The sequence below is a fragment of the Zalophus californianus genome, chromosome 3 (assembly GCF_009762305.2).
Source record: "Zalophus californianus isolate mZalCal1 chromosome 3, mZalCal1.pri.v2, whole genome shotgun sequence".
NCBI classification, from domain to species: Eukaryota; Metazoa; Chordata; class Mammalia; order Carnivora; family Otariidae; genus Zalophus; species Zalophus californianus.
Window position 1 is genome coordinate 167,432,905 of NC_045597.1, and position 17,286 is coordinate 167,450,190.

Here is a 17,286-nt window from a genome sequence, read left to right on the forward strand (position 1 = left end):
GACTCCAGGATCATGACCTGAGCTGAAGGCAGTCGCTTAACCAACTAGCCACCCAGGTGCCCCAGTAAGCATTTATTTAAAAATGAATTTTCACTGTAATTTTATTTACTGATGAAGAATTTACAACTGTGTTTTCACTTTTTGTTTTTATTTCCAGATCAGCTAGCATTACTAACCTGTCACTGGATCGATCTGGTTCTCCCATGGTATCTTCATATGAGACATCTGTCAGTCCCCAGGCTAACCGAACCTATGTTAGGGCAGAGACTACTGAGGATGAACGCAAAATTCTTCTGGTACTGGTCCAGTATCTTTGCTATTTTTGAGCATAAATATTATGTATCTCACTGATTTTTCTTTTTAAGAAACCTACAAATAGCCAGTTAGCATATAAATTAATATAGGAGATAATTAGCTTAAGTTTTTATTAGGATCACCTAAGAAAGTGGTGAAGCATTCGGCGCTCTTATATTGAATTAATATTTTCTTGATCCCTTTCATCTGGTAAGATAAGAATTCAGGCGCTTTACATAGTAAGAGAGCTGAACTTTTAGTTAGGTTCCAGACTGTTTTTAAACTTTGAAACATGTTTCTCATACACATGGAATGCTTTGCATACCTTTATACTATATGTTTATATGAGATACTGATCAGTTGTTTATTGAATTTATCTATGTGTAAAATACTGTGTTTATTTATTTTGAGAGTGACTCAAATGGAAATTGGCTTCTATCCTCAAGCTTAAAATTCAAAAGGTAGAAATGAGGCTGATGGGCAGGTCCTTAATAGTAAAAAAGTAATACTTTTGAATAAGAAATAGGTCATTAGTGGTGAGGGCTTTAAACTGAAAGACTTGGCCTGGACCTTGAAGAATGGAATGGATTTGGGTAGGCATTGAGGAAAACAAATCTTATTTAAAGATGTGACAAGGTATAGAGATGAAAATAAACATGACATTTTCCATGCACCAAAGTAGGACTTATTAGTTAGGAGAGGTTGGGAGGGAGAGTAAGCTCAGTCTGTGCGCAAAGAGATTAAGCTGGAGTGTGTGGGCAATGAACATGGAAGTTACTTGGGGTTACCTGGTGGAACATGGTGAGTTCAGCCTTTACAAGTTTAGATTTGAACCCATAGGTGCTGAGCAATGTTGGAAGTTTTTTTGAGCAGGGAGTCATTCACGGAAGGCCTTCCTTTAGGAAGATTCACCTGGCATTTGGGTACAGGTGAGAAAGGTGGTGGGAAGCTGCTGAAGTGAAGGCTACGAGAAATAGATTGGTGTGATTATTCTCCCCTCTCCCTTGCCCTGGCTCCAAAGAGGAGATTTTGCAATTTTGTACTTAGATAACTAGGAGACTGATCATGTGTGCCATTGACTGAAAAAAATTATTTGGGATAGTTGGGTTTTTTTTTCCTTAAAGATTTTATTTATTAGGGAGAGAGAGAGCACAAGCTGGGCGGTGCGGAGGAATGGCAGAGGGAGAGGGAGAAGCAGGCTCCCCACTGAGCAGGGAGTCCAACATGGGGCTTGATCTCGGGACCCTGAGATCATGACCTGAGCTGAAAGCAGCTGCATAATCAACTGAGCCACCAAGGCACCCTGGGATAGTTGGTTTTTAAGAGAAAAAGTTACATTTGCAATTAGATGAGCTGAGTTCAAGTGTTCCCCATGCACGTGTCAAATGATGTGAGTTGGCGCTGATAAATCTGAATTGAATTTCCTTTTATGCATCTAAAAAAACAACAGGAAAGAATCTGCAAAGGTATATAATAGTATCCTTCTCAGAAGTAATTATTTGCTCATAATGTGATTTCAGGACAGTGTTCAGTTAAAGGACCTGTGGAAGAAAATCTGCCATCACAGTAGTGGAATGGAGTTTCAGGATCACCGTTACTGGCTAAGAACACATCCTAACTGCATTGTGGGAAAAGAATTAGTTAACTGGTTAATCCGAAATGGACACATTGCTACAAGGTAATGTGATCTTAAGAAAGACTTTTTGATATTATTTATTACTTTATTTTTAATAAGGCCATAACGTTGTAGATAAAAGGGCAGCAAATTTTGTGAATAGGGTGCTGTTTGGTTCCTGCATTTGGTGCTTAGGGTGCTAATGACTCACCCCTCCTCCCTTCTGTGTTTTTTTTTTTTTTTTTTAAAGATTTTACTTACTTATTTGACAGAGACACAGCGAGAGAGGGAACACAAGCAGGGGGAGTGAGAGAGGGAGAAGTAGGCTTCCCGCTGAGCAGGCAGTCCGATGCGGGGCTCGATCCCAGGACCCTGGGATCATGACCTGAGCCGAAGACAGACACTTAACGACTGAGCCACCCAGGCGCCCCTCCCTTCTGTGTTTTAACCAGTAATGAATAGACGCAAGGAGCAAATGGGGTCGCAGTTTACCTTATTTATTAAAAGCAGGAGTGTGCAGTAATTCCCCAACACAAAGCTCTCTGATTAAGCAGGATTTGGGAATGTTGCTAGGTATTAAGATCACAGTGGATTCTCCTGCTACTGTTCCCTAATCTGGACATTGCAACCTGTCCTATGGAATTGAGTTCATAAGTCACACCTGAAGTGTCTTGCTCGCCTCAGAAATCATTTGTGAGAAACAGACAGACAGGTCCTATTGCCTTTCAAGGCAGCATGTCTCTAAGCTATTTTAGTTGATTAGATTAGCTACTCCTTTCCTAGGAAGAAACATGTAGCAAGAGAGTAAAAGCTTTAGCAGTGAAACCCTGGGGTCCAGTTTTGGCTATATTTCTTTTTAGTTTTGTGCTTTTACTCAAGTTACTTAATCTTGAACCTTGGACCTCTCAGTTCCAATGTGAGGAGAATATATGGTGCTGTGAAGAAGCCGTAACAATGAAATGAAATAATATGGGCTAAAGTGCTTTATAAATTGTGAAATACCATGAAAGTGCAGTGTGTTAAGTATCTATTTCATGTGTATATGTATATATAAAGTGTACATATATTATTATTTTTTAAAGTTTTGTTTATGTGAGAAATCGTGAGCACGAGCAGGGGGAGAGGCAGAGGGAGAGAGAAAGGGAGAGGTAGACTCTCTGCTGAGCAGGGAGCCCAATGAGGGGCTTGATCCCAGGACCCTGGGATCATGACCTGAGCTGAAGGCAGACGCTTAACCAATTGAGCCACCAGGGCACACCTTAATTGTCTGTATATTATTGTATGTATATTAAGTATCTATTTCATATGTACATGTATATATATCTGTAATATTTGGTATTGTCTTTTTATCAAGACTGTAAGCTCCTTGAGGGCAGGAACCATGTTAGTCTCACCATTTTGTTTTACTCTAGTGAGGACAGGGGTATGCATGCACTGAGCACTTGATACATGTTTGTTGTAAGTAAAATTAGGTTTTAGTAGGACTGCCTTACCTGCAGGTTCTCCTTTACTCTGGTATTTGGGAAAATCTTTTAATTTAGCTTCAAGTCTCGCTTGTTTTACCCCCCACCTATCGCCGGACCATTTGTAATTCCAGCTGATTAGAACAGAAGAAAATTCAGTTTGCATTTCATCTTGTACCTGTGAAATTACTCTGACTTTTAAAAGTTTTTATTTTTCTTGGTCTTAATTCAGGGCACAAGCTATAGCCATCGGACAAGCAATGGTCGATGGACGTTGGCTGGATTGTGTCAGTCATCACGACCAGCTTTTCAGGGACGAATATGCACTGTACAGACCACTGCAGGTAGTTTTGCATGTCACCGCTGACGAGAGTATGGCTGGCATGTTGTGAAGTCTTTCTTCATCAGTGGGAATAAAAAGTTGTTGAATTAGCCAGAGATACCTTTTCCTGACATGTTTTCCCTGTTGTCTGAAAGTTAAAAATATTTTTACTTGGTAGGGAGGGGTGATGAAAAACCTATTGGAATTGGACACTTTCCAGTTGGCTTGGCTTTTTTTTCTTTCTTTCTTTTTTTTTTTTTTAAGATTTCATTTATTTATTTGACAGAGAGAGGCACAGTGAGAGAGGGAACGCAAGCAGGGGGAGTGGGAGAGGGAGAAGCAGGGTTTCCGCAGAGCGGGGAGCCCGATGCAGGGCTCGATCCCAGGACCCTGGGACCATGACCTGAGCCGAAGGCAGACGTTTAACGACTGAGCCACCCAGGTGCCCCATGGTTTGGCTTTTCTTGAGCTGGGCCTCATGGTATTATATATAGTTGCTTGTCATTTACTTTTAATGGTTTTCAGTTTCACTATGTCTGTGTTTTCAGGACTAAGAGAGTATATAAATATATAATAAAAATTGAAAAAATTTAGTATCCCCAATGCAGTAGATTTTGACACATTAGCAGTATTAAATTGTATAGCAGTGGTAAAACGATTATTTATATATATCTTTATTTTAATTAGGGAATAGAAATTATTTAAAATAGAACTTTTTTTAAAGATTTTGATTATTTATTTGACAGAGACACAGCGAGAGAGGGAACACAAGCAGGGGGAGTGGGAGAGGGAGAAGCAGGCTTCGTGCTGAGCAGGGAGCCCAATGTGGGGCTCGATCCCAGGACCCTGGGACCATGACCTGAACTGAAGGCAGACGCTTAACGACTGAGCCACCCAGGCGCCCCTAAGATAGAACTTTTTAAAAAGATAAGCTTTCACTTTTGGTCTATGTTAATTTTATTTTTATATCTATATATATATATAAAATTAGGAATACCTTTGTGAACTAAAATTGGAAACTCAAAGGTTAGAAAAGACAAATGACCAAAAAGACTGGTGTGGTGTTATTTGTTAAAATTTAACAGTTGTTTTCCAGAATGTGTCCTAGCGTTGGCACAGGGTTAGAATAAATTCTAAGCCAGGTTTACTCTCAGGACTAAAAGGGATGAAATGAAACACTGTAAAATATGTATATTATGTTTTCTCATATTAAGCTGTCTGAACCTACTGATTAATGACAATTAGAATTATCAGAGTGGAATTATCAGCATTAATGCTGGTTTACAACTTAGTGTCTATTAATTTGTTTATTTTTATGTAAATTTATTCAGTGTTAGCTTTGTAGAAGTATTGGGCTAGAGTTTATTTGTAGTGTTGCCATTGAACATTGCCACTGAAAGTGAATTACTTGGATCTTGTCTTGATCTTTCCAGAGTACAGAATTTTCCGAGACCCCTTCTCCAGACAGTGACTCAGTGAACTCTGTGGAAGGACACTCTGAGCCGTCCTGGTTTAAAGACATAAAGTTCGATGACAGTGACACGGAACAGATAGCTGAAGAAGGTGACGATAATTTGACTAGTGAGTTTAAACTTTCTAACATTTTAATTTTTATGACTCATTACTGTGTGTGTATGATAAAATGAGTGTCTTGTTTGTTTAGTTGAAACAATCCTACTTTAAGTTTTATGGCACCAACTAAACATCTGATAGCAATCCTTGTTCTAGATACAGTATTTTCTTAAGAAACCAACTTGTTAGGCTACTGGCGTTTTCAGATTTTGCCATAGTCTCTAGTTTGCAGCAGCTTAAAAATAACTCTGAGCTAATAATATCGCAGCAGACAACTTTCTCACCTCTTCACTATGATACCAGACTTTCTCTCTGCAGAACCTCCGATATATTTCTCCATCTTAAAAATTCATCTTATATTTAATGTGTTCCAATTTTATTAAGTCTCCACAGAAGTACATGAAAATACTGTATCCATTTTGGTATTGCACATTGGGCTTGTCTATTAAAAGAACATTTTTCTCCTTTCCTCCAATACCCTGATGAAACCCATTTTTACTCCCCTCCTCTCCCTATATTTCTTTCCCCTCCCCGACACTAAAAGATTCTGCCAGTCCTAGCAAGCGCACATCAGTCAGCAGCTTCCAGTCCACAGTGGACAGTGACTCAGCCGCTTCCATCAGCCTGAACGTGGAGCTGGACAACGTGAACTTCCATATCAAGAAGCCCTCCAAGTACCCACATGTGCCCCCTCACCCTGCTGACCAAAAAGGTAGGAGGGAGTCACCATCTGGAATCCGGGCACAGGCTGGAGAGCTGGGCTACACGATCTCACGCCGGCCTGTCCTCCTGGCTTCCTCTGTCCTCGTGGCGGAGGGGATTCGGTGTGGGTCTTGTTCCCCCCTTTCTCATTTCCCCACACTGCCTCCCCACACTTTTTTTGATTGGTTCCTTTTATTTCTCGTTTTCTCCCTCAGTACCACCACTCCCAATTTAAAGCTGATAGTCTTTAAAAGGACCTACTACTGCTCTTCCCTTAGCATAATGTGCAACTTCCAAGGTGGCATTTCTTTGCATTTATAACATGGATGTTCTGCTCTATTTATTTCTCTTTCTTTATTTAACATTTTAAAGCCTACTTGCTTATGCTATTAACCAGTAACGTAGTATTTCACTAAACCTTTTCAGGTGCTTGAACTATAGTAGGGGGAAAACACACAATCCAAAACATCTTTCTACTATGATTTTAAATGTTTGCTATGGAAAGAACAGACCGAAGATACACATTTCTTTCCTGATACTGTTGTATTTTTTCCATGGTTTCTAACCGTGATGAAACTTCTCACAGATATTTGCCTGCAGGGAAGGGTCGTGTTGATCAGAGTCTCATGTGTATTCCCAGGCCACGCAGTAGTTATATTTTCTGTTGTTAATAAATAAAATATCATTCTTGTGTCCAGCTCAAAAAAAAAAAATGCTTGTAATGTATGTGCCATATTTATAAAAAAGGTTTCTTCTCTGAGTAATACACAGTGATTTTGATAATTTTAGTTGTCTTATTTGAGGGTTTATTCTACTGACTCAGAAATAATAATGGCCATATTGAGAAGACATTGGTATAAAAGGAAAAATAAGATAAATTATTGCTAAAGTCCAATATAGCATTATATAAAAAATGAAATGGATGTCGAGGTTTACTCTGTTGGCTATAACTAAAAGCCAAATTGAATTTTAGCCCTAAAGAGGCATTATGTAAAATGAAAAAGATAAAAAATACATAAGTAAATAAGTAATTGTGAGATTTCATTATGTTGTAGTAACTAAAAAATCATTATAAAGATGAACAACCATTTATTCTATGATTTCACCTGGAGTTTGGATTTTTAACATTTAGCTCTCTAAAGTTGAATTGTTTCCTTAGATTGGAAATCCTTGTCTAATTCCTTGCTACTTCCTATTTTGAATCTAAAAATATCATCAGAAAAGAGAAGCTTTGAACCTAAACATCTGTTCTAAAATAATTGGAAACAAACTCCCATTTCTATAACAAATTTCTAATGGTTGTCAATATTAACCATTACCCTCAAGATGTGGTAAAAAGGCTTTTAAGAGTTACAGTAATGGGGGGAAAAAGAGAGGCAAACTGTAAAACAGACTTAATGATAGAGAACAATCTGAGGGGTGCCGGAGGGGAGGTGGGCAGAGGATGTGCTAAGTGGGGGATGGGTATTAGGGCATTTGTGATGAGCACTGGGTGTTATATGTAAATGATGGATAATCACTAAATTCTCCTGAAATTAATATACTATATGTTAATTAATTGGAATTTAAATAAAAAATTGAAACAACAACAACAAAGAGTTGTAGTAATAAAAAGGTACATCTTATTAAAAAATAGAAATTTAGAGAGAATGCCGTGAAAGAGGAGACTTGACTAGCATTGAACATGAGTAAGATACATATCTTTATGGGAATCCTCAAAACAAATTTTAAGCATGGTGGAGAACATTTGGGTGAGTATGAAAGGACATTGGAGTAGACATGACACTTGGGCGAGATGAACTATAGTCTGGTCTCCTGGAGCATAGTGGGTGATGCTTTTGTAACAGAAATCATAGATGTGGGTCAGAGGTGGCATCTGTTGTGATGCAGGATATCTGTCCTTTGGACATATGTGTTGGCAGTGCAGTTTCATTTTGCTGAAAGTAGAGCATGAAATACATTTTTGACATGAGGATTTCATGTCTTGGAAGGTTAGAAAATTAACGAAAACCATGAAGAAGGTGACCTGTTGTCATAGTATTCAGAATAGCAAAAGATGAACTGTGGAGCACAGTTGGGCAATTTGCTTTAGGATGCCTGACTTCCTAATGTTGAGAGAGGAATGGAACAGGAAGCTTCAATACTGACATTTGTACAGTACAACCTCAAATTGTATCCCTAAGGAAATTTAAAGGGGAAGCATCCGCAGTTGAAAAAATCACCATGACTTGTCTGCAACCTCTCTGTCCTCAACCCTTTAAAAAGATTGTCTACAGAAGTTGTGAGAGATACTCTCATATGAGGATAAATCTGAAAGGGGGGCCAGCACTTAAAAAAAAAAAAGACAGGATAGCAGAAGTCCAGCTTGCACTGATGGATGGAGTGAATGCCAAGGACATCTCAGAAAAGATTTTTTAAAGTGTGGAACAATGAAAGAAAATTAGGGCAGTATTCTGGGGAAGGTGATATAATATTAATTGAAGCTTCTCCCCTTCAAGGTAATTTTATCAGGAAAGAATATATATGGTTAAAAGGTAATTTTATCAGGAAAGAATATATATGGTTAAAAGGAAAGTAAAGTACAAGATAACGAAGAGAGGTGAGAGAATGCCTGATTACTTTAAATAAGTCTTTTGCCAGGTTCAGGCGAGATATAGACCAGATTATTGAAAGAATTTAGAGCTGTGATCATGGGGCCAGAGTTTGTTATCTTTGGAGTATTATGGTTCAGATGATTGTAGTGACAGAGGCATTAAAATTTTGTAAAAAATAGGTTCTTGATTTGGCATTGGAAGTTGGCAAAATTGTAGAAAAAAATTAAGAGGATGTACTGTGGTATTTAGGAAAGGGCTTGGTGGTGACTGGGCACCGGTGTTGGTTAACTAAAATCAATCTTTTCATAACAATCCCATTCCTTCTTTTATGGTGGTATGAGATTGTTAGCTCAGGAGACTGTGGTAGATACTGTTGTCTTTTATGTTAATGAGACATTTAATGGTCTCAGTAACCTTGCAGACAAAGAGGACAGTTTCACACTTGAAATATGTTAAAGAGGGAGTTATGAGCAGTATTTATATTTACCTTTTAAAAGCACAGGTTCTCGGGTCTCTGTGAGTCTCTCTGTAAAAAAAAACACACACACATAAAAAAATTATTGGTGTGTTTGGCAAATGTGAGAACTTAGTGATGTCACTATGTCCACTATGTCACTAAATCCAACATGTGGATTTGTACTTTGTGTAATGGTTGTGCCAAATACTGAAAGAGGAACCTGATAGCAACAGGAAAGGGATGCTCACAGGTTATGCTGTAGGGCATAGGTCATATGCAACCTAGAGAGTCTAAAATTTAAGGCCTTTTTAATTCCCTTGATAAATGTTTCTGGCTTTCACAGTTCTCTCCTGTTAGTTTTTAGCATTCTAACAAGAATTGTTCATTTTCTGTTTTTCTTGTGAAGTTGAAGTACAATAATGTATTTTTTCTGCATTGTAGTTAAGACTAACACTGATTACCAGAAAGTAAAGATTGTCAGAGTGAACTGGTAGTGAGGCGGAAGAGTAATACACTCCTCTGCCTCCTGTTTTCCTTCCTTTTAGAATGTAAGTGGGAATTGGTGGTTTTTATCTTTCCATTGAAGTTAAAGGTATTATTTATAAAATATTTTCTTAGGAATCATCTTTTCTCTTCCAAGGCTGAGGAAATTTGGATTTCTAAAAATGATTTACATATCTGTACTTAAAAAAAATCTGGTATTTTTTACCTTATGTAAGCAAACCCCTCATTTTCATAAACTTGTAAAACTGGAACATTGCAGTCTTCTTGCTTGATTAGTTTTTCACTATTGGTAAAACTTGGAGAGTTGTACAATTAAAATGCATTTTGTTATGTTTTGCAAGCAGGATCTGAACCATTCTTGACAAATTAGTGAGTAGAACCTAGAGAGGGGAAAATCATAGCTTCCATAAGCTTCTAGATCTAACTTCCCATTTACAGGAAAACCTGTAGGAGCAAGTTAAACAGCACCATACGGAAACAATCTAATCGAATCCAGAAAGTAGGACATTCCACAGGACATTTGGCCTGGGTTCTTTCAAAATTCAATATCATGACAAAGTAAAAAGGTAGGGGGTTTGCTTTGGACTACAGTAGAATGAAGGAACTGTAGCGTATGAACCTTATTGGATCCAGGTTTGAGGCAAAAAATTTATTAAAGCATTTTGGGGACAGATAAATTTGAAGAATATGCACTAATTTCATCATATTAAGACATTGTCAATTTCCTTTTTTTTTTTTTGAAGACATTGTCAATTTTCTTAAGTATGCAAATGGTATTGTGGCTATAGAGAAGAGTGCCCTTATTTTTATGAAATGTATGCTGAAGGCTTAGTGGTCAAGTGTCATGATGTGTGTAACTTCAAATGGTTGGGGAAAAATGCATACATATATGTAGAGAGAAATCAGATACGGAACGTTAACGATTGTTAAATCTAGGTGAAGGGGATACAGGATTTTCTGTATGTTTTGAAAATCATCATCATCATATATATATATGTATATACACATATATACTTAATCTTTAGTGTGAAAAGTAAAGCTCGTAAAGCCAATATGTTAGTTGAACAAACAGATTGGCATTATTCATTTCTGTGTGGGAGGTGTAGAAATAAAGTATAACACCTGTTTTTATTTGTCCACATACTTGATTTATTGTATTTGGCATGGTACACTTTGAATTTCCAATGTAAAACTTTTTCTCTACTTTCTTGTTGAAAGGATGCACATTTTAGTTATAAACATAGCATCTTCTGAAGCTCATTTGTTATAAGTGAAATCTACCTGGAAAGAATTTTGTGGAGAACCTTTATTTTAAAAGGCTTAAAATACATTATATCGTTTGCATAGTAGAAAGAACCTCACTTGAGCTATGCTTGGTCAGGGATGCAAAGAAAAGTTCATGGGGAAGTAAAGAATAAGTTTCACTTGTGAGAAAAGTAACATTCTAAAAGTTTTAAAAGAACACAGTGTGTATTCAGTTATGGCAACTATTTGGCAGTGTTTAGTTAGAATTTTGAAAAACTGAAACCCTAATTTGAAAGCTCATAAAAATCCTGATGAGTTAAATCTTTATTCCCTGCCAATGTCACTTCTGTATTAATTTGCTTTATAGCATATAGTCTGAAATTTGAAAAAAAAAAAAAAGAAACACCTTATATATTTTTTCAGGGAGCTTCTCTGTCTATAAACTATTCTGTATATAGACAGAGTGATTATTTGTGAAATCCTACAGTTATACATGAGAAGAATAGCGTAACTTTTTAGGCTTGTCGTACCTAAATTACTAAAGATCTCAATTTTTATAAACTCGTTCAGCTTTGATAAGGGAAAAACAATCTGTTAAAGATCATCTGATGTTACTGCTTCAAGGTTCTGTTGAGTTTTATTATTCAAGTCTTAATTATTAAGTTTGGTTTGAAGTGTGTGGAATAAGTATGAAGATGCATTTTAGCCTAAAGCTTTCTTCAATTGGCTGGGCAGTGTTGGGTTTAGTATGAGTAATACTTTGTGTGTAGGTGTGGTCTCTGTATAATTACGCTGGCATGTTTCAGTCATAAGTCTCTCCTTTTCTTCCTCCTCTGCTCTCTTCCTGGTATGCAGAGTATTTGATTTCTGACAATGGAGGACAACAACTCTCAATAAGTGATGCCTTCATCAAAGGTAATTTTATCAAAAGCTGTACATGGGATGGTCTTATTTGTAAGAGTGTACTTAGGGCCTAGCACATTGATTGGCACAGAGTAGGTACTAAAAATAAATTTGATTAGTTTAGTACTATAGGATCACAGTTTTTATATGTATAGTAACTCTGAGAATGTCGGTAATGAAGAATATAAACTTGGACTTGGTTTGAGAGAAGATACCTGGTCTGAAAAGCAGTTGTTTAAAAGCTTTTAAATTGAATTTGAATTTTATTCTTTGAAAGTCATAGTTTATGCTTCCCAAATCATGAATATAATATTAAGTATCGATACACATATCATCAAGGATTCTCAAACTTGTCAAAAAGCTCCCAGAGAGATCTCATCCATTTGAGGATGCTGCCTGCCCTGTGGAATTGGAAAGAGAAATGGGGAAATAGAGATAAAGAACTAACTTTGCTGATTAATTTCTTGGGGACAGAAGGCAGTATAGAAGAAGACAGCCTTCTCTTACAACTTCCCTACTTAGCTTACTGTGGAGTAAAGATACTTAATTAGTTCATAACACTCCACAGCTCAGACCTCAGATAAGTTCTCATAACTTAGCAGTGTTTCTCAATTCATCTCTGAACATCTGGTTCAACTAGGAGTTTATATAGGCTAGCTGTTTACATAATTAAAGTGTACAGTTTTTTGTACCTCATATCATGAACACATGCTTTACTTTGTAGTGCTAGACTGTTCGGTTGAAAGTTTTGTTTGTTTGGTTTGCTTTAAGAGGGGGAAGGATTAGAGAATTTTTGTAAGCATTTGCCACCTCTTTCCATTTATTCAGTCACATTTTTCAGTAATTATATAGTGAGCATCCTTTTTGCAAAGCTTTTTTTTTAAGATTTTATTTATTTATTTGAGAGAGAGTGAGAACTAGAGAGAGAGAGAGAGAGCACACACAGAGGGAGGACAGAGAAGCAGACTCCCTGCTGAATAGGGAGCCCTATGTGGGACTCATCCCAGGACCCTGGGATCATGACCTGAGCCGAAGGCAGACACTTAACCGACTGAGCCACACAGGCGCCCCTCCTTTCTGCAAAGCTTTTAATACAGTGTGTTTTTTGTCTAGATGCATTTTCATTCTTTTTAAAAACTTAAAGATTTTACAAAAATTTACATAAGTTATCATGTTTTAATATTTTTTTATAGTTCATTTTTGGGTCTGATTTATAAAAGTTTTGCTTAAAAAAAGGCCTTTGTTCTAATTTTGAGAAAGAAACACTACAAAGAATTGTCTGAATAGACTGTCTGCACTGTCCTGTACTGGTTGAGATGTATCAGGGCTGAACTTTCCTCTTTAAAGTTCAGTACCCACACTGTCACATGTCATTCTACCAGCATTCAGAGTTCTGTTGAATGCAGTTTTTAGTTCGTGGTTTTACAGGGAAAGGCAGCCCCCTTCTTTTCGAATGTAATAAAAGGACTGTTTTTCAGAAGCTGTATTTTATAATTATTGGCTTGAGAGTCCTAGTCATTTTGGTTGTTGTGAATATTGATCGAACTCACACTTAATTTTTTTGTGTATTTACACATGTCCTTGCCTTTTTTACACCAGCAATTTGAATTGTCTGAGTTTAAAAACTTAAAAAGATAAATTTGCACTTTATAAATCTATTAAGTACATGGCATAAAACATAACAGTGAAGTACAATTTCTTATTTTACACTTAGAATCCTTATTTAATCGTCGAGTTGAGGAGAAATCCAAAGAGCTGCCTTTCACACCTTTGGGCTGGCATCATAACAACCTGGAGCTGCTGAGGGAGGAGAATGGAGAGAAACAAGCCATGGAGAGGTTGCTGTAAGGCAGTGAGCTTTTTGATGTTAATTTTCCATTTTTATAATTTTCAATGATTTGATGATCATATGCATAGTTCTTCTTCCTAATAAAATTAAAAATACTAAGATTACTTAGGAAATAAAGCCTGTTCTGATGAAATTTCTTATAAAATGAGAGTCCTAAATTGTGATTGTCTGTCCCAGTTGTAATTTCTATGTAAAATTTAGTTGAATTAAAGGGGTTATCTTAATTGAAGATACAGATTTCATTCATGTGCAAAATCATTAAGGTACAGATGAAATACGATTGGCTCAAGAAGATCTTGTCTTTGAGCCATAATTCATATGCTATTTCTTTGTAGACTGCTTATCGCATCTTCAAAATTATTATCTCTGGCAGTATTAACTATGCAAACTTCTTTCTTGTGACATTTTTGTAGTTCAGCTAATCATAACCACATGATGGCACTACTCCAACAGTTGCTCCATAATGAGTCATTGTCACCATCTTGGAGGGACATCATCGTATCACTGGTCTGCCAGGTTGTTCAGACAGTCCGACCGGATGTCAAGAATCGGGACGATGACATGGATATCCGTCAGTTTGTCCATATTAAAAAAGTGAGCTCTGCTAATGCTTTTCTAATGCTCGGAACTGATAGGGTGGGCCTGGTAGTAATTTGTCTCTTAACGGTAATCTAAAAGGGGTTCTAAGTAAGGAGTGGGAGGTTTTTCTGTCTGTTGTTTGTTAGCAGTACACTTACACATCAAAGAAGCCACCCATAGGAAATGAGAGGTGATTGGAAGGGGGTGACTTGGGCATCGAGTGGGAAACCAAACAAATGTGGTTTCTTCCTTTTGCTTCCTTTTTCTTGATACATCATCTATGAGGATACCTCTTCCCACATATTACTGTCACTGTTCTAAGTAAAAGCAGTGGGTAATTGCCTTTTTTAGATAGTGGACGCCTATATGTATTTTTTGCCTATGACGTTTGATTTAGTAATGGTTTTAATTGCCAATTTGGTCAGTCATATGGGTATTTTAGAGTACCAGGTAAGAACGTAGAGAGTGGGAGGTGGGAAAATAGTCATGCTAGATCTCATTAATTATTGGTTGAAAGAAAGAATTATATCCTGGGACTTTCTGTTCTGATTTGATTACATAATAGTTAAAATTAAAAATGGAAATAAATAATAGCATCTATCTGACTGGATTCTAATAATATATCATTGAGTTTTGTTTTCTTGTTTCATTAGATTCCAGGTGGAAAGAAGTTCGATTCTGTGGTTGTCAATGGATTTGTTTGTACCAAAAATATTGCACATAAAAAGGTAATATGATCTCTTCAACAGTGAAGTTCAAATTGTGACTGTGTACCAAGCCAACAAGTTGGGGTACCCTAATCGTAGGAGAGAAGGAGAATGGATATCAAGGAGCAGTTAGCGGTGTCTGCTATAGAGGTGAAATTTTGGAGGTTCGGGTAAGGTCTTCAGAGCTGATGATGATTAGGTTTTGGATGATAGGAATTCATGAGGCAAGAGAAGAAGGGAGAGGGTGGGTCAGGTTCCAGACCAACAGAATGATAAGGTACTGGTATCATTTCTTCTTGACCTGCCACATCTTTGGGAGACAAGGTTTCTCTAATAGACTGGAGTCCTTCCAGAGGCCTAGCATTTTAAAACTTTTAAAACTTTGTTCTCTCTTCTAGGGCTGAGCTGCAGAACTATCACTGGTGTTCTGTTATCCTTCTCACCTTCTATTTTTGCCTTCAGGCCTCTTTCCAGCACTAGTACAAAGGAATGGGGTGAAATAACCTGGTGTATTAAGGAATCTCTGAGATCCTAAGGTGCAAGATGAGAAAGGAGATGAGGCTGGAGGAAGCAGGCAAGGGGCTTTGTATCCCACTAAGGGTCTTGAACTCTATCCTGAAGGCCACTGATTCTCAAAGTGCTTGGTACATCAGGGTCCCCTGTGGACCTTGTTAAATACGTAGATTCCTAAGCCCAACCCCTAGAAATTCTCATTCATTATAAGGGAGTGGGAGTGTGGGGCTGCTTTTAAAATAGGCACTGCACGTGTTTCCAGTGTCATTGGTTGGTCCTCATGTTTTGAAAAACCATCAGTCTAGCAGTGCTCTCAAACTTGCTGTGCTTCCAGATCACTCTGGGAACTCAACTACAAATAGAGATACCCTGACCCCTGCCTCTGGAGATACCAGTTTGGTTACAGTGGGAGCTCAGGTAGATTTCTAGTCTGAGCAACCTGATGGGTGAACGACAGTCCTATTTTCACTCTTTTCTAAGCAGAGATTAATTCATTTTTCTCTAAGGCATGAAGCCTCCCAAAAATTGTGGGTGACCATAGATAAAACTATGTTTGGATTTGATCCAATGTCATTATATCTACATAGTATCTTATTAAAACTGGCACATTACCCATCAAGGTAGTAATTTAAGCCAAATTAAATGATCTCTATAGAATTAAGAGGAAAGTATGTTGAGCTTATCTCCAGAGTTGAAAATTGTATGTGGGAGTGGTAGAAACATATGCATGAATGACTGTCTTGCTCCACTGACCATATTTATCTTTTAATTTGTAGTTGCTGAAAAAAAAATATCCCTAAATGTAGTTCCCCAACTGACGTGTTCATTATTTTAAGGCCCTTTGCAACTTGGGAGTGTATAAGCACAGTCATTCTGAAACCCCCACTGCAGGGGGCCTGGGCTGCTGGGCCTGTGGCTTTAGTTGCATCGTTAGGGTATATTGTTTGAGTCCGCACTTCTGGATACACTTTAAGGTTTTCCCTTTTGCCTTCTTGTTACCCAGTTTGGCTTGCCAATGTATCACTGCTTGGAATCTATTCAGGAGGTGTTTTAATTCTTTTCTCCCTCCTTTCTCTTTGGATTTTAGAAAGTTTAAATTATGCTTTTGAAGTTACTGATCTCTACGAGTTCGTGAGGTATCCTGTCTTTAAGCCCCTCTCTTTAAAGACAGGATAAAAACTTTTATGAGTGTAGAGGATTAGGTTAAAATAGAATTAGTGAAACAAAGCCAGTTTTTGAGGAAGTCTGCATTGCTCTGAGCAGTTTGTTTTGAAGAAATATGTAAGAGAATACCACAAAAGAACTAAATGAGAGTATTTCGATACAAATATAAGGAGATAGTCTATTTAGGAGGAATTATAAACAGTATGACTTTGAAGATACGATTAGAGAAGATCTGTAAGGTGCAAACTTTAAAAGCTTTTAACACATTTCATGTTTTGTAGATGAATTCTTGTATTAAAAATCCCAAAATTCTTCTGTTGAAGTGTTCCATTGAGTATCTCTACAGAGAAGAAACTAAATTTACTTGCATTGATCCTATTGTGCTTCAGGTAAGGACTTCTTGCTGAAACAATGATCTGGAGGATCTTTGTGTACTGTAGTGCTTGCAAACTCAGAGAGATTGCAGGTTTGGTTCCAGACCACTGCAATAAAGCCAGTGTTGCAATAAAGCATATCAAATGACTTGTTTGGTTTCCTGGTGCATATAAAAGTTATGTTTACACTCTACTGTAGTCTAATAAGTATGCAGATGGCATTGTATGTAAAATAAATATATACTTTAATTTAGAAACACTTTATTGCTAAAAAATGCTAGCCGTCATCTAAGCTTTCAGGGGGTTGTTCATAATCACTGATTACAGATTACCCTAACAAATATAATAATAATGGAAAAGTGTAAAAAACCATGAGAATTACCAAAATGTGACACAGATACGAAGTGAGAGAATGCCGTTGGAAAAATG

At 37.3% G+C, this 17,286-nt stretch overlaps 1 protein-coding gene across 10 annotated transcripts in view; it reads left to right on the top strand.

Moving 5' to 3' along the window:
• PIKFYVE (phosphoinositide kinase, FYVE-type zinc finger containing) overlaps positions 1-17,286 on the top strand; it is a 74,621-nt gene that overhangs the window by 22,024 nt on the left and 35,311 nt on the right. For 8 of the 10 annotated variants that reach the window (XM_027589667.2, XM_027589669.2, XM_027589666.2 and 5 more), the window contains 10 exons: positions 158-296; positions 1,815-1,972; positions 3,605-3,716; positions 5,128-5,275; positions 5,811-5,978; positions 11,624-11,683; positions 13,386-13,515; positions 13,934-14,114; positions 14,753-14,827; positions 16,765-16,872. In XM_027589667.2, coding sequence (XP_027445468.1) covers positions 158-296; positions 1,815-1,972; positions 3,605-3,716; positions 5,128-5,275; positions 5,811-5,978; positions 11,624-11,683; positions 13,386-13,515; positions 13,934-14,114; positions 14,753-14,827; positions 16,765-16,872 — 1,279 coding nt within the window. Of the gene's footprint in view, positions 1-157; positions 297-1,814; positions 1,973-3,604; positions 3,717-5,127; positions 5,276-5,810; positions 5,979-11,623; positions 11,684-13,385; positions 13,524-13,933; positions 14,115-14,752; positions 14,828-16,764; positions 16,873-17,286 lie in introns of those variants that run through there. The other 2 variants (XM_027589672.2, XM_027589676.2) reach the window with 2 other exon arrangements.